At 41.6% G+C, this 22125-nt stretch overlaps 1 protein-coding gene and 1 long non-coding RNA gene across 10 annotated transcripts in view; one reads left to right on the top strand and one right to left on the bottom strand.

The window, feature by feature from the left end:
- LOC111266348 (prestin) overlaps positions 1-22125 on the top strand; it is a 105962-nt gene that overhangs the window by 70350 nt on the left and 13487 nt on the right. For 6 of the 9 annotated variants that reach the window (XR_002684042.2, XM_022843779.2, XM_022843773.2 and 3 more), the window contains exon 3: positions 17616-17757. Coding sequence is in view for 7 of the 9 variants with exons in the window: in XM_022843779.2 (XP_022699514.1) it covers positions 17650-17757 (108 nt within the window). In the remaining 2 variants the exon portion in view is untranslated. Of the gene's footprint in view, positions 1-3571; positions 4367-4390; positions 4570-17615; positions 17758-21787; positions 21961-22125 lie in introns of those variants that run through there. The other 3 variants (XM_022843775.2, XM_022843776.2, XM_022843781.2) reach the window with 3 other exon arrangements.
- On the bottom strand, positions 6402-8795 carry LOC111266353 (uncharacterized). The gene is made up of 3 exons (XR_002684048.2): positions 8697-8795; positions 7123-7323; positions 6402-6588 (listed from the first exon to the last, which is right to left on the bottom strand). It is a non-coding gene; the product is annotated as an uncharacterized LOC111266353 (long non-coding RNA).

The raw sequence follows: 22125 nt of genomic DNA, 5'->3' as shown, positions 1-22125 counted from the left end.
AAGCACAATCTACCAGGCTTGGCTGAGGTGACGATTTGATAATTTTTCATTTGTATGAAACATACCATTAGTACATAGTAACACGTTATGTATTATATAATAACGTATATGGCATACGTTACATTTTTGAATGCCAGGACAGACACCTGTAAATTCAGCGAAGGATTTCAGTTTTCTGCGGAAATTTCTAGGATCAAACAAATGGTGAAGGGAGTAAGTGTAGTTTGCGACCAGGGTATAGCATTTTCATGGAAGGACTTGAATTATGAGATTTTTTGTGCGGACCACTGCCAGATTGTTGCGAATGTATAGAACAGCATTGATGTATAACATGGTATGATGCAGTCGTATCGTTCGTAAAAACAAAAGTGACGCTTCGAAGATAGCTTTTTGCCGCAACAACGCGAACTTTTTTTTAAAAAGTAAGAAGATTAAAAGCAGTACATATATAATAACTAACGGATTTAGACTATAAGGTAAATAAAAGCAAGGCAGTCGATTCAAGTTAATCCTCAACGTACTAGATCCTTTTTGGCTGCATATCGTCGACATGCGGAGGCTCCTTTCTTATTACTTTTTTATATAACAAATCTTAATAGTATCACCAGCTGGGAATGTCGTTCACGCCTAAAATATACAAAGATTGCGTTGTGATGTAAGATCGTGTAGTTGAAACACCACATATATAAACGGGTTTTCTCATTAAGTATAAGATAATACCGATACGCTAGTTACGGAATCCTAAAATTGGTGGTAAAAAAATCCTCGGTGGTAAAAGTGTATCTCTTTCCTACTGAGTGATCTTCGTGATGAAATCATTATGTTATTAATGTTTATCTAAGAATAATAGCATGTGACGAGTTCAAATAGTAGATAAGAAAGCGTAAAAAACTTCCATCTTTAGATTAGAAAGGTATACGTTTGATACGAATGTATGTGTGTGTATTTGTGAGGAATTCGATATAGGGTACACGATCGTGTGTCACTCATTGTCAGTACTTCGAATTATTTTATTTAACGAACACCGTATATTCACATTGCTATTTTTAAAGTAATTAAAAAAACACTATGCAGACTTGAGCTTCAAGAGGCGTCCTAGTGCACTTTTCGGAATTTCGAAAAAAAGGCTTTTGATCCTTGCGATCTACTTTTCGATCCTTTTGTCAAATCATGGTAACCCGCAGTATTAGCCAGGATATGCCCTTCAATAGCGTACCCTGTAGTGTCTGAACCTTCTGACAAATCTGATCGGGATCTATTTGTTTCGCTAACAGTCGAGAAGACATCGTGTAGGCCAGTAAAGAATTTAAACCGAAAATAGCCAAGCATCACACCACATTATGTTGCTAGTTATTTACCAGTCATAAATAGTTACTACAGGTCAGGTAAAACTAAGACGGCTGTTAATTTTGTCTATCGTTTTTGGGTCTACAGCGTTTATCATCCCATTTCTCGCAGGACTGGAGCTAGGTATACGATTAATGGGATGTTTTCTGCTTAAACGTAGTAGAACAGATCTTTAGCAAACCCAAACTAATATCGATAAATTGCTAAAAACCTACACAGTACATTGTACTCTTTACCTTCCTTCCACGACTTCAGCGCGATAGTTTCTCAATTATCGTCAAAGAGAGAATCATCGCTTGAACTCATAGTGGCCGTAAAATATTGTGGAACTGTAGTGCGAATCCACTGTTTTCTTATTTTTAAGGCTAATAACTTGGGTCCTACGACGTCAACGGTTTGTTAATAGACGCAGGAAGTATTACGATGTATGCACGACGATCGTACCGAATCTTCCATTTACCGCCAGTTACTTCAAAACCGGCGAAAGTTAAATTCTGTTTCTTCTTTTCGCTGTCCACCAGTGTCTCTCTCACGACCTCCGTTGTGTTCTTCCACCGAGAAACTTGATCACCAAGCAGCTATGGCCAGACACGTCACGTCTTTAGTATTCGGTCCCAGCACGCATATGAATATCAGATTCATATGAAAACCTAGCTAGAAATGTATCTTTTCCTAGAAATCCGAGCACATCTTTACCAAAGGTTCTTCTCTCTAAAATTCAGGACCGGTTAGCGGATATGACGATTTCAACTAATATACAAATGCATTTAACCCATTCAACCATGCATGAATGATCAGTACTTCTATGTCGAGAAACGTTAGTCTATATTCTGGTAGTCACAGTGGCGACAGCAGCAGTAGCAGTAGTAGTAGAAACCGTAGTATGAGTTTACAAAAACGAGAATACGTGAAACACAGAGCACGATATTGAGATCAGAGAACAAGGACGAGCGTCTGCAGGCGGTCCGAGCTGCGGAGTTCGAAAACTCGTGTGGAGATTTCGCCGAGTGCAATCCGTGTAAAGTACCTTTCTCTAGAACTACTTCCATTGGACAAAGCACCTCTGTTATCTTACCCTCTATGTCCGCACGACGTTGCTGAAGAACGGAACATGACGTAGCCGTACCAGCTACGTCATGTAGATAGGCGAGATTTTGGTTATTTTTTTCCGGTGCCCATGTTCCCTTCCTTGGCACAAATTCTAACGCTATCGAGCTCTGTTTCAGATCGATGATGAATGTCAAATGGCGGACAACTGTCACCAAACATAGCCTAGAAAGCGCATGCTGTTCTTTAACATCTATTGATTTGGACTTTGGCTTCGAAAAACCCATTTCTTTGCGTCAGATGCTCTATTCGTACATAAAGTATTCGGGTGTCAAAGTCTGCCACTAAGTAGAGGTCACTTTGTTTCTCTCCATACGTTTCCGTGGTGATAGGTGGGACGGACGACAAAATTTCAGAAGTTGTTACTATCCCAAGCCAGCACATGACCTGCAGTGTAGTACCAAACAAGCAAGCCGCAATAGATCCTTAACCGAGTAGATAGGCTTCCCGCGCAAAGTCACGTGATATTGTTAGACGAAAACAGTTATATCCAAACAATTGTTGGCTAGCACAAATCGCCTAGTCATTGTAACGGACACGGCGGCAGCTGGCTGGGTGGCTGGCTAACTGAACCATACGAGGAATTCCACTATCGTATATGCATATAGTCGTCCGGGGCGCCGTCTATATGGTCAGTAATATAGCGTATATTTCTATTCAGCGGTGTAATAGCACTACGAGATGCATTTGTGGGGGATCTGTGTGTGCGGCCGACGGCCGTGTGCCACTCATTGAACGTGCGCACCTCCGTTCGTCTATCCACCAGTACCTACGCGAATGAGCTACGCCACCTAGGTACAGGAGAACCGTGTGCAAAGGAACTCCCTGAAGGCCGGCAACAACAGCAACTGTCATCAACAATAAGACGAACGGAAGCAAAGGGGCGGTCATTGTAGCTGTCTAACTGATGTTAGTGAATATCAGTTAAAACAGAGGGAGCGGCCCTCTTTGGCCGACTCCGTGTTATCCAGCACTTGGTGGGCTGAGTTCGATCGGCGAGATGGCCAGCTATTCAGTCCGCCAGCCATACAGGTTGCCTTCTCGCCTACGCAAGCTCGTCTGCGATGACCTCTCTCCCCCCGGCGAGCTGTGGAGTGTGGAATGTGTACGTACAATGAAGCAGCACGGTTTACTCCGCAGGCCTCCACTGCCGCCACCATTAGCAGGCCATCGTGAGCGGCAACAGTGTCTACCTGTGATGGATAATTAGATACCCGACGCGCGCGAATCGAGAACAGCATCAGAGCAAAGCAGCGCTTCGACTAGAGAAAAGCTGCCAACAAGAGCTCAGGGTCGAGAACGTCGTCTTGATGCTCATCAAAGAACGACGAAGTTCTTGTGAAAAGTCTGGTCATTCATAGAGACCGAGAGATACGTACAATAGACTTGTTGTTCGCGGGTATGTGTAATGGCTGATAATAAACCGGTATTTATTTGATGCTGTCTGAAAAACAGGTGGAAGCGTCATACAGCTTCGGATGGTTCTGAATTGGGTGAACTTGTTCCGTGTGAAACTCTGATTGTGGAACATTTACTTTGAGCGAAGTCTGGCACTTTGGGGCCTTGTCGCTGTTACCCGTTGCAGTTTGTTCATCTGGTCAAGTTTTTGAATAGCATAGAATCGACCGCTCGTCCGCCCGCCGGTCGTCATATGCTCATAGGGACAGAATACGTGAAGGTAAATTTTGGGATTTTATCGAAATACCATTATTGGTAGCATTTCCGACATCTTGCAGCCAGAAAGGATCTATTCGCGTATGGATATTCTGGTTTTTGCAGCAATCTCCTGCTTAAATTGTGCGTATTGTGTTTAAAATCATACGTCGTACCCCTTGTTTGTGTTCGTGAAGTGACATGAGTATCTTTTGCTCAGGCTGACAGCGATTAATTGGATCTTCTTCCATTCGTAAAGGTGCGTTACCAATCAACTTAAACTGTTTAACTTAAACTTAAAAAAAAACGTGATACCGTCAACTTAAACTGGCTGATACGGTTCGGCCGATTAACGTGCCCTTAGAGCGGTTTTTAGGTGCACGATTTTTGTCTGTTCACGTGCGTATGTGCATGTTTGTACTCACAACTCGTGAATTCGACCGAAGGGCTTGAATGAAACTGGTAGGTGACATCGCAGTTTAAAATGTTGAGCTAATTTACATATGAAATGTAGCAGGAGTTTCATTGGGAATTAGATAATCAAATAATCTACGATAGTACGGAGGTAAAATCGTATAGAAAATACTCTATCGCGCTTAGCCGGCCAAGAAGGTCACACTAGAAACCTGGCAAACCTAGTGATCGTCGGTTTTCAGCTGGAACACCGATCTGAAAACCTACATATACGCACAGTTTAGCATATATCTATTTCATGCGGCAAATGGGTAATATATGGTAGAATTTGTCTGCCGGTTATACTCATGCAGACATTATGCGATGAGTAACTTCTGGATATATCGTTCTTTCAAAGTGCAACAGTGAGTTAGAACAGTCCCAACAGAGAAATTCAACGTATATGGTAGAAGGTAATCTTAAGCGGACGATCGGTACTCTTTTGAAAAATAAACATAGCGACTCAAGTTGCCGGCGGCCAAAACAAACAATAGCATCCAAAAAAGTAGAACCTGACAATCGATACATAGCAGACACCAGGCACCCCTGCGGCTTTAAGGTGGCGTCGCCTTTCAACGAATTCAAAGCTGCGAAATTACGGTTCATTTGTGTAGAATGCAGAAGAGCACAACATTAAGAGAATCATCAATCACGAGGTTGTATCTTTACTTCAAGGGATAGATCCATGCAGGATCAATTGCTGCACATGTATGTATGTATGTATGTGAGTTTCAAGGTGTCACATGGCGTGTCAAAGATTCTTTTTTAGATTCACAGATAGTCAGCAAATCAGGTTTGCTCCGAATAAAATGGCAATAGAGTAAAATATATCAAAACGTACTTAGGAGTACACTAATTTAAACTATATTAAGTAAGATTCCATTGAAATCTACCTATAATTTATACTCGAATGATGATCGAATGAGCTTAAGATATTTAAGCAAATTTGACCGCCCGCCGCATTACCTGCGAGCTACCGACTTATTACTACTTTATTGACGTAAACATTTGATGAGCTGGAATGAGCACGATTGATAAGCGGCACCTCTTATTTCCGGTGATTCGACGCCAGAAAGTTAATTCAGGTGACCCCGAACGCTAGAAATATTATAGTGAATTGAAAATGACTTCGTATGCAGCCGTCTGCTAAGTTAAGCTAACTTAAACACTAAGCTATCGGGTTAATCAGAAGTTAAATTGTCCAGTCAACAGCAAATATCTAAAGCGACGCCTATAGGAGCGTTTCTTCGATGTCTTCCTATTCGCTATTTATGTCGAAACAGATTCGTACGGGATAGTCCCCATTTTCTGCATAAGGTTATTATTAAGTGCACTAAGATTGGCTAACGTTCTTAACTTCTTGCGATTTCCGTGCCACTTCCACAAGTTTGCACAACAGTTAGGTCGAACATCACAAGCCTACAAAGACTTATCGGCGACGGCGGCGGTGGCAACAGTAGCAACGCCCTTGATTTGTTCCACCTCGAACTCGATACAAGCTAGGGTACGGCAGAAGGCTGCGGAAATCACAAGCTACGTAATTACGTAAATACGTAATTAGAGCCGGATGCTGTAAAATGGACTTTCGGACGGGCATCATTTTTGCTCATTATATCTCTATTGCGTTTCGAGAGCCCCCAAAGTTTGGTTTACTTACGGGCTACAGGCACCATAAATTGGCTTAAGAAGTTTCTCCCATGGTTTTACTTCGCTTGGTTAAGCCGACCATATTTTCTATATCTAATTCGGTGTTGTTTTTTTTTTTCAGCTATATGTTATCGCTAATAACAATTATTAACAATTAACAATATGTTATCGCTAATAACAATTTCGTACAGAAGTTACAGTGCCATATTTGTTTATTTGACTCACGAACCTACTCTCTACGTCTATCCCTGCCGTATTTTTCACATGGAGCGCAGACGACTTTAAAGTGCCCGTTGACTAACTGTCAGATGATTAGTAACTTGCCAGTGAAAAGGTGCGGAATTTTTATCCATGAACGACCTGAAGTTCGTTCTGAAACGTCTAGGAACGTCCAGGTCCCATAACACCATTCAGAAAAAAACGTCCCGTTACAAAACTTTTGCAAAACACTTGTCGATGATTACAATAGATGCTGCACCGTCATCCAAAGTTAAATATCATATATTTTGTTATTTTAAAAATATGAACTTACCGCCAGCATCAAGAACCTCAAATGCGGCTTGATGCTAAGCCGAGAAACAAGTCAAATGTGAAGGTGATGTTTTTTTCAAAAATTCAGACTAGAACGATATTTGTACGTCTCATATATTGCAGTATAATACTTGAGAAGCAATGTCAATGTAACCCCCAGGATTTGCGGGCAATCTAAAGTTCTTATAGATTTTAAACATCAATGAATTTATTTTCACGTTTAATAAGATCTATATGTACAAATATAGCTACGAGTTATGTCACTAATTAAGATGGCAGCGTTAGTTTTATGGTATTGCGTGCATAAGCTCATTGTAGATATATACACATGTTGGTATGTCAGTCCCACAACAAGTACCAACTGTTATACGAGTGGAATGATACCTTCGACAAAGCGATTGCCACTGCGTGTTTAGACGTCTTGTTTTTTTTGAACCCTTACGAAGCGGCCGTTTGCCCATCGGTGCGTTTAGCATCCTTCCAGTACCATTTTTTTCATACACCGTAATGGATAAGATCATTCAGGCTGTTCCCGTTCGATGTTCCCGTGATAGCTTGGTGGGTCACGTAATGGTCTGCATTTGTCTGCTTAGAAAGACAAAAAGGCTGGAATCAATGCTCTCTGCCGAAGAGTAGAAGCGGAGTTTTAGATAAGGAAAATATTTTATTCAGGTGCTATTTTGCAGGACAATTTAGCAGGGCGGAATAATCTCATGTAGTGCTGAATCGTTCCGTTAGACAACAAGTGTATTTCGATAGTTTCTACAGGTATTATTTCTACCATGATAGAAAGACAAATGGAGATATAGTAGAACTAATGAACTAGATACCGTCATACATATCGATGCCAGCTTAGTTGATCATACAAAGGCACACTGGGGGCAAAGACGATCGTTGTGGGAAAAGCTCATAACGGGACCCGGCATGGTTGTTCTACGGCGTTGTCCCTGACGGTTGTTTTTTCTGTTTGTAGTATGGTACATTTCTAGAACAAAATGTGTGTCTTACTACATACATTGTGGCAATTACCGTTTCTCTAGACCACAGTTTGTGACCGCTCACAAAAGTAGTAATCCAGCAACAACACTTATTCACAACAGCTTGAATGTAGTGTCGTCTGAGTCTATCCAGAAATGATTGAGGCCGCAAAGAAGGCCCTAATTAATAAGACTATTTACTTTCTCTACAGGATAATAGGAAAAATATTGAACCCAATAATGAGCTTTTTGCGAAATTATAAAGTAAAGCTATATCTGAGACCCTTTTTTGGAGTTTGGCTTTCCTTGGACATGTCCTGAATTTTTGTTAACATTGTGTAGGCTACAGCAGGTTCGGCGACGGTTATACACAAATTAACGATGAACACTTCAAGGCAAAGGCACCTAGGTAGCAAATACACGGATATCATATCAGTATGATCGGCATAGTTTACAGCTGGTAGTTTAGGCCGCATGGGGTCGTTCGCGTACAGAGGGCTGCTACCAGAAATTTGCCAAGATGCAAACCACGGGCCAAAAAATCGCTGATCAGCGTCACCCCGATTACATTACTTGACTACCGTCTATAAACTGGTTACTGTTGGCCTAATTACTAGTCCTGCGTCGCTAATTCACTTCAGCCGGTCGGATTTTGTCTCTGGTGCAGCCTCATCGATTGCCCTATGTTTTTGGCCGATTGCAAATCCTGCGAATTGATTTTTGTTATATTTCGTAGTAGTTCTATAAGCTTCGTTCAAAGCTAGGTAGAATATGTAGTTGACGATCCTGCCTCTATCGTACGCATATAAAGCTTGTATTGCTTTGAATTTACACTGCGCTGAAAGGATCCGAGATCTACCTGTTTCTTCGTTTTTCTGTTTTCTTAAATCCTATTTAAACTTATAGCCCCAAGCATAGAAGCACCTGAAACTTGCTGAAAAAAACTTATTTATTTATCGAACGCAGCAAACTTGCACTTACCGTTAAAGTCCTAAATCGAAGCGCATCCTATACCGGTTATCGTTACAATGTTCGATTAGCGAAAAGCCATCAGATTCTTTCACCTATTCGTTTTTGCCATACAATAAAGGGGGAATGCACAGAAAGGCAACTTCTTGACAAGAATGTTTACCATTAAAATATAAAAGCAAGCTAAGCGGTCGTTTTTTATGACGACATTTTAATGGAGTCGAACAAAATTAGATACAACCTGTTATTCATACGTAAATAAGCACAGCTGTTGACTGGTAGCTTTGTTTTTGCCGCGCATTTTTATGGACTAGAAAGAACGAGACTGCAAGCAGTCTTTTGGATGAGCTGAAACTCACGTACTGCTCTAGTGCACGGCGTGGTTGTGCTATGCCTTCGAGTGTATCACGTGCGTTGCAGACTGGGCCTGATTGTGTACGTCTGTTGCATGATGGAACCTAATTTGTAGGGTCAAGCTTGCGGGTCAGAAGCGTAATAATTTGAAGATTCGTCGATCGGACGCAGCCGTTAAACTATATACGAACGAGTATATATGGATTTCGCAGAAACAGGGAGCAAATAAATGCATTTAACCTACAACGCTTGTGAGCCGACTGACATCATTACAGAGCGGTTTATGGCGAACCGCTTGTTTATTGTAGTCGAAGTTTCGAGAAAATATTTGAACTACGCGAAATTACGTTTTCCGCTTAAAGATAAATGCTTTCTCAGGACCTGCGTACGCGTCCTAGTTGAAAACCTACGATGCATACCTACTAAAGGTGACACAGGCGTCAATCTGGCATGCGTTCAATCTGCGACTTGGGGATAGTCCGAAAGCCAGCACAGAATTTTACTATTTATGTTCTTGAAAGGATCAGTTGATTGACGCACGCACTGTTGTTGTGCCAGAGGCCAAGTGATCATGGTTGCTAAATATCGGGACCTTTATAGTGGGCGAAAGTAGGACACCCGTGAAAAGCTGCTGCTGAAAGATACGAACCCATCAATTTCAGACTCTGAACTATCTAAGTTCCAGTTCGAATAATGTATGCATCATTTGTTAATATTGTTTACTATGTTTTATTAATGTTTTTCTATTTCAAACTAAGTGCTCAGTGTATTTTTCGTTGGCATTAACCAGCTATCTAGTGAGTTACTACAATAGGGAAGTGTCTCTCCAAGCAGGGACTATTTTCGATTGATGTATTTTTTATTTTATTTATTTGATATATTTTTATATAGGAAATAAATCAATATGGAGCAACTCACAAGTAAATTACCTGACCTGCCTAGTTTGTAAACCATAGTTTTGCGGTTATCCGTAATCAATCCGCGTCGTAGACTATCTCATAATAGACTACATAATATATAGAAAAAAGGTATCTATAGAGGATCGTATTCAGCATTCGGACAAACAGTGTACACGAAAGCTATCATCATCTATATATATATTGCACTCCCCTTTAGCTGAGCCCGCATTACAAATACAGGTAAGTTCGTCACAATTTAGTAACTGGAACAAGTTACATAAATTGCTCGGACTATGTTCGCATATCGTATGAAATATGCTACTTTGTTAAATTACTATCGTCATGACTCAACTCGGTCGTAAAACAGGACCCTTGGTTAGGCAATACGCATCATGCTACGTAAAGCTTCATTCATATTCCCGTATACGTTGTTTTCACAAGAATCTCCTTTTACCGTTTAGCATTATAGCGTATTCTGGCATAGGTTCCTCGAAAGTCAACGAGATTCATGGATACCACGTTTTGTTCCTCCCCCATCGTGATAGCCATCGGCATTATTATCTTTACGGCTGATAATAGGCTGTACTAGTGCTAATACGATTGCCGGAGATCAAGTGAAATAGATTCCATTGTGCCATAAGTATATTCGATGTTTTTTTCAAACGTTAAGTTACGTGCGCGGCTAAGTTGACCTGACACGGCGAGCAACGGTGTTACTATATAACGAACAATAAGTGATGGCCAATTCGAAAAGAACAAAGAACGTTCTTTGCTGTTTATTGAAGAGTGATTTTTATTCAATAAACAGCAAAGACCCTTCTTAGTCCTTTTAATAAGCAATGCTCGCTCATGCATCCCATATGTGCATTCCATATTGATTATATCCATATTGATGTTATCTGCCTTACCCGCAAATCGGCCTTTCCCTGCTTTGTTTGAAGGCGCTCCTCTGCTTGCCTAGTGTTTTTTTTTTTGTTAAGGATGTCAGGTAAGGACGTTAAGTGAAAATTAACGGATCTCAATTGTTTGCCGTTTGTCCAGTGCATTTAATGCAGCCATGATTTGGACTATCATTGAACCAATGAATTTTGTGTCCTGTAAAAATCACCTGCTTTTAGCTGTGGGGTATACAAAGGGATAAGATTTGCTGATACGTATCCGAGTTGAAATTCTAGATAAAGAGTGCTTCAATTGATTGCTATAAAGATAATCGCCATTATATATATGGTGGCTTCCATACGGCATATGGACGGGTTGTAGATGGAAACAGAAAGTGACTCGAAAGGTTCCCGTGAGCCTACCTAAAATGTTGAATGCCGTGATTCACATAGGTTGACACAGCATCTCTTATTACGAAAATCTCGACAACCACAAAGACTACCAGTTTGCCTGGCATTGTTATATCACCAAAAAAGATTGTCCTTGAAATTTTCGTCTATTTCACCCCCTGTTAGATACGAGATGACCAATAAATCAACTCTGGCTCAAATCGTCGTTAGCCAACGTTGTCATTAAGGGTGTTCGTACTCTTCCTTACGTAGCGTTTTACTCCAGTCCGGGGGCACCGCCAGTTTAGAAGGACAAGCCTAATGACCCTGTACGAGATTATGCGGGAGAAGCATCCGATGATGTGCTTCTAATGAGGCGCTGGGGCCATACAGTCGTCAAGAACGCGGACAAAAGGCTCGATCGTTGTTGCCTCTGTTAAAAACGGTAGCTTTAATAAACGTGTGCGTTGTGGCAATTTAAAAGTAAACATTGTTATAATAATGGTTGCGCCGACCGAATTGTTAATGCAGTTTTATTAAAATCCATTATTAATGGACGAACAACAGGGGTTGATCTTAATAGAGGGCCCGCGTCTGCATTGGCATTGCATAGTAACAGCGAGCAAGAAGTGCCTTCCTTAGAATTCAGAGCTTTAGGTAAGAGTAGACGTAATAATTAGTAAACAGTACTGTGACCGCAACTGTCGATAACCGCCATTATCGTCATATTTTGGTTCGATACGAAGTTATTGTCACTTTCATATATAGCGAGCAGGTGGCACTAGGGCTGCTGATCATTGCCAAACTGCAAGCTCTCCTGGTTAGCTTTCTTTTCCGACTACCCTTCGTTGATCTCACCCCTGCCCGAATTACGGAGAAATCGTAGCCTAAACCGTGGTAAAGAACGATGACATTGATCCAACACTGTCAATCATACTCTAACAGCAGGTAATGACCATGCCGGTCGCACGGATGATTTAACAGTGACGACGTCGCAACAGACGATCATAACTGAGCTGCCCGTTGAGATTTTCTTGCCGGGTAACCGTTTGTCGTGCACTAAACGCCATCCGAACGTGTTCTTCAACGGCGAATATGGTACCTACAATCAGCCTTTCAACGAAGTTCGTCACCATGAATACTTTTCCCATCTGGCGGAAGTTACGCAAATTTAACAGTTGCTAACTTGAACTGAGGTAAGATTAGACCACGAGAGTTGTACATCAGCGACCGACTCGGTAAGGGAACCAAATATGAAAGCACCGTATACGTCTATCGGTGTGCAGACAGGAAAAATACAGGCACGCTAGGTGATGATACGGCAGCTGACTGCAGCGAAGCACGCAAACTTTTGTGCACCGAAATTTGCCACTGTGGTCCTTTTTCGTAGCGCTGTTATTACGGCAGCCGTTAGTTTTTTTTCTAAAGTTCATGTATTTTTATTTATGCATTTGGGCCTTTTTTTCGTGATATTTTTATGCTTATCAAGACCTATTCCGTACCGCCGATGTGCTTTTCTTTTTGAAAAGAAATCAATAGTACGGCGAACGAAACGAAAATCAATCACGTAATGACACAGCGGCCGCTCCATTCATTCTCCGCGGGCGCGATACCCTCGTTCAGTCCGGTATCGAAAAAATACACAGGGTTAAGTTCATACGCTGTTCGCGTCATCGGTCGTAATACCAGTGCCTTTGACGGGGTCATGCTGATCTCGAAATGCGTCAAACAAAATAAAGTGCAGAACTCAGAGAGCCAAATCAATTTTTCTATAATAGATAAGGACTAATGGTTAGGAGGACAAGTTACACATTGTTACGACGCAACGCTGACGAATGGCCACTATACGTTTATTGTGTCCTCACGTTTCCTCTGTGTTTTTGCCGAAATTGGGCACAGCAGCAGCGGACGATGCAAGTTGGAAGTTGTACAGTTGTAATTTACGTTATCATTAGTTCTGTTTTCGAATACGTGCCTGTGCTGTTTATTTAAAGCAACACTATTCATACATGGCGTAACGATTTCTGTTCTACTTCAACGTTGGTGAAATCATTTCTTGAAATGTGGCATAATTGTATGATTTCTAGATATTCCACCAGACCGCTTGGTAATAAGTCAAAAGCCAAGGTAAAGGTGCTATCGTCAATGAAATGTCAAGCAACAAGGCTGAATTAATTCATTTATTTACTAGCGTTGAGATTAAGCAACACGACGAAATATGAGTTGAGCTTCGTAGCCATCAGTGTAGTAAATAAGCGGTGCCTTTTTTTTTTCATTTTTCTTGAGAAAAACGTCGATTTTACTGGAAAGCTTATTGTTACAGTAGCTATGACCCCAAGGGATGTCGACTTCGCCTTTGATCGTTGTCTTGGTTGTGGCTATATAATAATACGTTGTCATTCTGGCGAAGAGGAATGCAATTGTCGAATTGTATAGTACCGCGCTGTTAGCTAGACAAACAGAGCGGATCGTAGCTACGCCGATAAACTAGATACACTTCTATAGAATAAATATATACATATATATATATATATTGCATTGAAGACAGCCTCAAAACTGCCTCTTGATTAAAGAAAAGTGAAGTTCCTTTGCAAAGTACTGCTTCCATCGTTCGGAAGATTTCCAGTGTTCTTATTTTTGAACTCCGATGGAAAACTCCAATAGACCACTAAGGCCACGGTGCTCGGGACTTCGTAAGCAATAATGATGTCAGACGCATCTGGAATCGTTAACACAGTTGCCAAGAAAATGTTGCTATATTCCTACCTAGTTCTTCAAGATGAGTAAACATTATTATAGCATGAATATGTCGAGCTCAAGCCTCGGAAATGTAGTGTCTACCGGCAAATGGATCTCCTAACATTTTTATTAAGCTTGGCCTGCGGCAGGCGATCGCTGGCCCACCGTAATCGCAACACATCCTGCCACAGAATTACCGAAACTTAGAACAGCTGTCTTCATCGTGAATGTATGTCGCATCTAGCTTTCAAATGCCAGGACAATTGCATCTGGTTTTTTGCGGTGGCTTTTGTTAGTTGATTGGTGCCGTAAAAGGTGTTCCCTCGTCAAACAGACCTAGTGCATCGTCTAGAGCAAGCAATGTCACCCTAACGCATATGCATCCCGCTACCTCAACTATAAACCGAGGCGTCGCCAATAGTTTGCTTCCTGATACCCCGCTCCATACACGAAAACGGCGGACATCGAGAACCTACATAAAAGCTCGTACGAAACAATCGTTTTTAGTCCTAAGCTGCGGTTTTTAGGCACACGTCTAAGCTGTGATTTGATTAGGAGCCTAACGGAAAAATTTTTTACCTATACTATATGCCTTTGAAAGGTAAATGGAGGCTTACGCCCGTTCTGCATTTCGTGAAGAGATCATCGCTAACAGACAGCTTTTGATCTATCGAGTAAGATAGACACGAACTGGAAGCCAAGCGCGGTTTGTAGGTGATGTTCAAAATCTAGATTAATGTATGCTGGGTGCTTACTTCAACGTCTCCTGTCATATCTACCGATCAAATCCATGATACGGATTAGCGACTTCATCTATAGTCAAATAGAAAAAGATCTGCAAACTTCATGTACACTACTGAACGTCGTACGTCAAGGCCACATTTTTAAGAAACAGCTCGTTTTAAGGTCGCTTCATCCATAGAGTGCCTAAGAGGTGACGTCGATGATTACGAATAAAAAACTAATGAGTGAAGTTACATTAGGCAACGAACCTATGTTGAGCACTATGCCTATCTTAAATAAAACAAAGTATTGAAAGAACAAGTTATAAAAAATTTATAGGGTAGAGAATAGATAGTTAGTTGGCTGTCTAAAACAATTGTTTCTCTGTTCCATGTACGGCGTGAGAAGACAAAGGTTAGGGCTTATTCCGTGACAAGGCGTTCAAATAGACATCTTTCTCAAAATTGATCATTCGACTCGGATCCAGATTCGGATGATACCGTTTATAGCGGATACCGCATGTCATAGAGACTAGTCACGTTTATAGGCAATGACGCTGCGTTAATATCAGAGTTTGGTAGTCGTCACGGAAATGTGAACGATTATTACATTGTATCTATGCTGTTTTTCGTCAGTGTGGAATTTTTCATCACCCACGTTAATCGCCGCTATTATTTCTCAGAGTCATCATCACTAGTGGTACCAGTACAAATCTCTTGATCTTTCTACCGTTTTCGTTGTGGGACTAACGAGTCGTTGCCCAACAGGGGCCGATTTGCAGACGCTATCAGACAGGCCAAGTCTATTAGACATGCGAAAATAACCATATGCATCTAGTGTTGCGAGACGGGCGTGCGTTATCCAGTGTGAATCACATTAGTCTTGCTCGACGGATTTCAGCATGGCTGCTGGTTTTGTTTCAAATCGATGGTGTTGACCGCTGTGCGCTTTGCGACTAGATGACAAAGTTGGTACGGACTGACCCATGCATCCACTTTTCGCACGACTCCTATCCGTCGTACGTAAAAGTAGTGATGATCATTTAACGATTAAATGATAGTGGCAGATGATTGAGCGACTATACCGTTGTTGGCGGCTTTTTACAACCGATTTACGGTAAATCACCGCTTCCATTTTTTTCTTCTCCACCTCGTGCCGACACCCCTCGGCCAGTTCCAGCACTGCGATTAAATAGATTTTACTGTGGACGGCAGCGATGGAATGGTCACAGGATTGACAACTAGGCTTTGGTGACTGTTCCTCTTAGCGATGATGATCGACCATCGAAGCGGGCACGCCAATAGAATATGAATGGCGCAAAAACACTTACATACATGCATACCCGCAAAGTTGTTATACGAAGAAATAGAGAGGCCGCTGCGATACCTCAGGCAATTCAATGCACTGTCATGGATGGAAGGTTGTTGATGCAGGTTCTGCCACTGTGACGACGGACGTTAGTGATGATAATGCTGTGCTCTTACTGTCGTAGTGAGATGGGCCAGTGCGGTACGGGGCGGCGCGACGCGTCCACATACACGCGCGCGGTAAACGACGGGTCCATAAAGTAGAAATATGCTTACACAATAGTAATATTCAGCGGGAGAGCTAGTGATAGCCTCTAGGCTGATTATGGGTTTTAGAAGAAACTCCGCCGCTACTCGGCATCCAGACGGTAGGTTCCCACGGCACGTACGTTTCAAACGGTATTTCTGTAAATGGGATTAGCTTTCCTCCATCAAAGTCCATGGTATTCAGCTAAGAAGATCCAGCAGTTTCAGGAGTAGTCGGTATAAACGTCGTAGTAACGATGTCACAATAGGTTCCTTCGATTTGTGAATGGTCAGAGCGGATATACACAGGTAGCGGGTGCTATAACTGCTACTGAACTTAACTAGACTAGGTCAGTATATCAACGTAATGATTGAATATTAATCATTCAATAGTTGTGCCATTAGCGTTCGGTAAGGAGTAACATTCTGATAGAGCTCTTGTACAGACCTGATATATTGGTTAAGCAAAGGTACAGTGGGCTAGAGAGAAATCAAGGCCAACTACATGTAATGTCTGTCGTTTATATGTGTGGCATATAACATTGCGTAATGAGTGCGCCTGTCTTGAGCACTTAGTAACTGCCTACGTTCCGATCCAATGAAGTGCGAAGGTTGTCCTATGGTTTTGTGCGTGCGTGGATATGTTGTGAGAGATTGTGCAGCAGTGCATAAATAATACAATTGAATTGAAGCCAGCGCTGCGTGTGTGTGTGTATGTGTGGGTGCGTGCGTACGTACGTACGTACGTACGCGCGTGCATACGCGCGCGCGTGTATGTGGATGTGTGTGTGCTCTAAACCTGAAATTTTCTTATTAGTGGTCACAAAACTGACAACTTTATCATACGGACGGAGATCGTTAACCTCGGAGGCCCTATAACATAATCATGATTTAGATTCGCTTTTTCATCCAACGTGACGTACCCAAATTGAAGATATTTTTTATTTAATTTCTAATATTTATCTGCGTTTAGAGAAATAGAAAATCTAGTTGGCAGTTTTAGGTAGAGACGTGTAATTAGGTTTTTTTTTTGTTCAAAATATGTGCGCATTCAACCTTGCAGATTGATTTACACTGAAAGCTATAGACAAAACTCACTTAGTATTGTCTATTCATGAAATTGATATTACACAATAGTGTTTCTACAATTTTTCTATTCTTACTATGTAAAGCAGACTTTTTTCTCGTCCATCTAAAAAGCAACCCAAGTCTTCCCTGCCGCAATTTCGCTGCCAGTCAAGGCCTTTCGTTAATGTATAAAAGCGATAAATCTGGTGTTTACTTGCTACAAGAACTTCCAATTTTTATGGATCATGTCGTGCCAGTTACTGTCAATGACAATGCATGAAGTCCAAATAATCCAATAATAACTATGCCCATATTTCATATTTCCAGCTATTAAGTCTAAGTGCTCTGGACGAGCCTCACAATGGACGCGTTACATCGGCACAACATCCAGAACGCAATGGGTCAGCCGCGAAGGCCTTTGACGCAGGTGGAGCTCATCGATACCTATGATGAAGTACCCAAAGAAAGGGTGAGTGTGAGTTACAAGACACCGCCCCTCCGCCAACGGATATATCTTTTGGCAAATTGGCTTATATATACATGATCCCTTATGTCCTATATATATAACTGCATCTTCATAGTGATATTTGGAGCCACTATTAAACTTTACTCGATTGCCCATTTAAATACATCAAATGATTCTATGTATGTATACATGGTATCACGCATATATATACGTACACAGGCGGGAGTTTTTGACAGTTCGGAAAAAGCCAGTTGACAGCTTGAAGAAAAGTTTTCATTTTGTTTTTGCTTAATATTTCGTTGTTCTGCTACATAAAAAAAATTCGTTCTGTCCCCTGTCTGTGCACAGGGCCACAGTAATGCACCGAGTTCATTAAAGTCCGAAAAATCATTATTATAATTCTTGTGGGTAAAAATTAGTGCAGCTTCTTGCTACACTGAACATTGTTTGATTGGCACAGCGTGTCGGCGTATGTAATCTCGCTGTTTGAGACAAGCACGCTATCTTTTCTTTCCCACATGTACTAGTCCTCAATGCCGCAATCGTTCGGCCGCGTTGCAAGCGATTTTGCTTGATGATGTGACAATATTTCGGCTAAAAGGCCTATCGTGTTCCGTATTCGTTAATCTGCGTCACCACGAAGATGAGTAATAAGGTCAGGGTAGTAGGGTGGCTTCTAATTCCACTATACGTTCAACCAAACGTCTGACAAAAAAAAATGCCAGTGAGTGAGTCAGTCACATGTTGTATTCGTAACGCTTAGACGTTCAGTAGTCTGACCTGAACGAAAAAGGCATGATCTAACCTAGGGAATTTACACAGATAATCTAGCATTACATAAAAACGAAGAGGAGCGCCATCTAGCGTAGACGGACGACACATGTCGCACTATTTACAAGTGTTATACAGATGTAATGCCAATCCGATATCTGACACAACGGTAAGTTATCCGTATGGACTGATAGAACTGTGGATATGAAAGGATTTTCCAGTTAGGACTTGGACAAATATTCTGTTCATACGTACGAAATATACGTATAAAAATCCTGTTGGGCTTTTTGTGCGCATGGAACGATCGTGTCAACTATCTTGCACGAATTAGTGGTTTCTTAAAATGTTTTTCTATCATTTCGATTACATTTGATTGCCTACAAATGATGCATTGGCACTCCTGATAGACTTCGCATGGGTAGTCAAAGATGGACACTGAAATCATTGTTCATTAATGGTGTGTTTATTGCAGCATGCTACAGATGTGGATAATGAGGTCGTGCTAGGTATTTACTTGAGCGAATGTTATCTTTACAAAAACAAACAATGTTTATTTCATCATTAGCGCTAGAGACAATCGCATTTGACGTTCGCAGAATCATGTTTAAACGCTAGTATAATTCAATACCCCCATTGACCATAGCTCTGTATGGGTTTCGACTTATCTGCCCTTCCAATGTCTGTAAACTATCAGTGTCTCGATGAATCCTCATAGCTGATTTCTACTAGAATGAATCTACTCTGTCCCGAACATTATAGATAGCAGTCGAGCTCACGTGTATTACATATGTATTGTATCCAAAATAGTCGACGTCCGATGCAAATAACACGAAGTAATGGGGCATTTTCCCTGACCTACGTTGGAAACTTCATTTACGCAAAGACGTAATAGTACGGCGGATCGCTGAGATAAAGCGAACACCGAACGCCTTACATCCGCTTCTGCGGCCATTTACTTTCCGTGTATAGACAAAGCCTTTAGATTTGCGCTCTTAGAAATAGACAACAGGGCCGCGCCGTGGTGGACGATATATATACGATTAGGGAGGCTGCAATATAGTGGTGTAGCAAAAGGACTAGTTTCAGTGTTCAGGACATCTTTCGAGACCAGTCTGCCGCCTAGTATGGATGCGGGAACATTTATTTCAGGACGATTTTGATATGTGCGGATAGTAATTTCAAATCCAAAAAAATAGTTTGTCTGCCAAGTAGATTTCCCTACAGTGGCTGGTTATTGCTAACACGATTGCTCGAATTTGACGTAATCAGGCCGTCTGAAAGCTGTCAAGTAATGCTTGGAAGTAACTTATGCTGTACGCGTATATTCAAAGAATGCATGTAGGAAGTAGAGTTGAAAGATCGAGGAAAGAAGGGTAAACTATACCAAACAATGATAGCAATTTATTATAGTGCCATTTAGTACTTCGTGCTTGGTTTTGTTATCGTAAAATAGCAAACAATTGACAGCAACTGCTTCGAGACGCGTCAGTGATGTACCGTGCCAACGCTAATAAATACAACCCATAAAAGAGCTTGATTTTTCTGTTTGTCCTGAACGCTTGTAATGTATTCCGAATGCTACGATAATAGCGGCGTGTATGAACCCAGCTATGGAGAACTTTGAAAGTTTGATAACAATAAACCCGTTGCATTTTCATTAATCCTAATGGCTCGCGTCTACGACATATTCAACAAGAATTAGGCGGCAGACCATACGAATTTCGCATTAAGCTTTAATTCCGTCCTTACCGCTTGAGGTGTACGTACACTGGCAGTCTATTAGCACACGTATCGGCGTAAGGGCACAGAAAGGTTAAGGCCAGTTCTTGCTGACCTCAAAACACGCAAACAGTACGCGGGATAGGTAATCGGATTAGGTATTCTGCGTCGTTTCCATCGATTGCAATATTTTCCATGTAAGCTTTTGGAAATCTAACCCAACAGGCTACGTTCGCTTTTGAATTTAATAACCCGGTGAATGCTGTGACAATATATTAGAATTAATAGTCTCTGCTATGCGTGGGAAGAGTGTTGATTGTAAACAATGTACAAGTACGGATTCTTAATAAATATAGACTTCGTCGAAATTCGAAAAAGCTAACAAGGACAGTTTATAAACCAAGCTGCATTTTCTTGACCTTAGCTAGCTATACAACCCTTAAATTTTCGAAGATTTCCGGAGACATAATTGTTATACTTTACTATTAATCTGAATTAATGTTTTACTGAAAATGATTTTAAGTCTAATGATTTAAAGTAAATTTAAAAGTGAATAATGAAGGTCATTATTCTAAGTATTTGCCCAACGACGCCAACTGTTTTCTCATTCACTTAGCTTGAGCTCTATACTGATTATGTCGGTTATGAGAGACATTTAAGGTACTTTGAAATCATTCCTTGATAAAGCCTCCACGAAACGGGAACGCCGAAAACCGACATCAGGTCATCAGGTACTATTGCTTCGGTCACCCGCTGCACGCTTAAACTATCCTCTTTCCGCTAGGCCTACTCAGTCGTCATCGGGTGCAGGTCACGAAAAATCTTTTTAAATCGCTTCTATACTTTGACCGTTCTCAAATAAATCTCTGTACAAACGTTCGTTACCTTCATTGCTTATCAAACACCTCTCCAGCGCCACTTTTCATTGCCCAGAGAACGGATTTATTATGTCGCAGATAAGACAATCTGCGCTCGTACCTAACGAGTGGATCTGTTGACAGCAAGCAACCATAAACAAAACCTGTAAATATGTTTATGTCGCCCTACTTAAGCCACACAGTCTATTAACGAATGCTGAATATTTCGTATTTTCATAGCAAGGTGTTGAACGAAGTCGAATACGTGAGTACGAGTGGTTCCGGAACGCCTTTCCTCGGTCCAGCCCTGATTCAAATGCTCGCAGCACGTCCTGCTGCCAAAATAACAAACATTTTAGTATGCCAATTAGACGAGCCGGTCAAGGAAACGCACAGCTAGAAGGCCTTACGCGTGCCGATTAGCGCTGACAATGGCCACATGTCCGTGGGGTCACTCTTTGTCATTGCGGCCGCGATAGTCACAATAGTAACGGGCGGTTTGACTCAAACCGGTAGCCCCTGGTTTAGAGGAGAGCGTACGCTAGTAAACTGGTATTCGTTGTTGTGGCACTAGCAACGCTGATAGTGGATCGCGCAAGTGCGCGAAAGCGAATGTACCATATTTCCGTATATTTGGGGGGCCCCGCACGGACAGGCGTTCATAAGCGTTTCTACGATGCGAGCCGCCTTTAAATGAAGTCAGCTCCTGCTGTTCGCGCGGCTGGTAGTAACAGTTCGGAAGTACGAGCGGTGTCTTCAGCGTCGCTTAGCGCCTTTCGACACGTATCAACATTCCCACATGCCAGCTGCAATGCATTAGGCTGTCCAGCTTTAAGTGGACTATCACCCCCGTTCTAAGGTAATATAGGAAAGCGTCAACGTAGTCCAAGCATAGTTCATAGTTCGACACAGCTATAGACGACGATTGTTGGCTGGTTTGCAATTTTACTACCCAAATGAACAACAGCAACAACACAAGTCCTTAGGGCTCGTTTACCAATCAGCAGTGGTGGTCGCTAGTTCA

This window comes from Varroa jacobsoni, unplaced genomic scaffold, assembly GCF_002532875.2.
Source record: "Varroa jacobsoni isolate VJ856 unplaced genomic scaffold, vjacob_1.0 scaffold_1076, whole genome shotgun sequence".
Lineage (NCBI taxonomy): Eukaryota > Metazoa > Arthropoda > Arachnida > Mesostigmata > Varroidae > Varroa > Varroa jacobsoni.
Note: the sequence above shows the minus strand (reverse complement) of the source record. Positions and strands in the feature narration are given on the sequence as shown.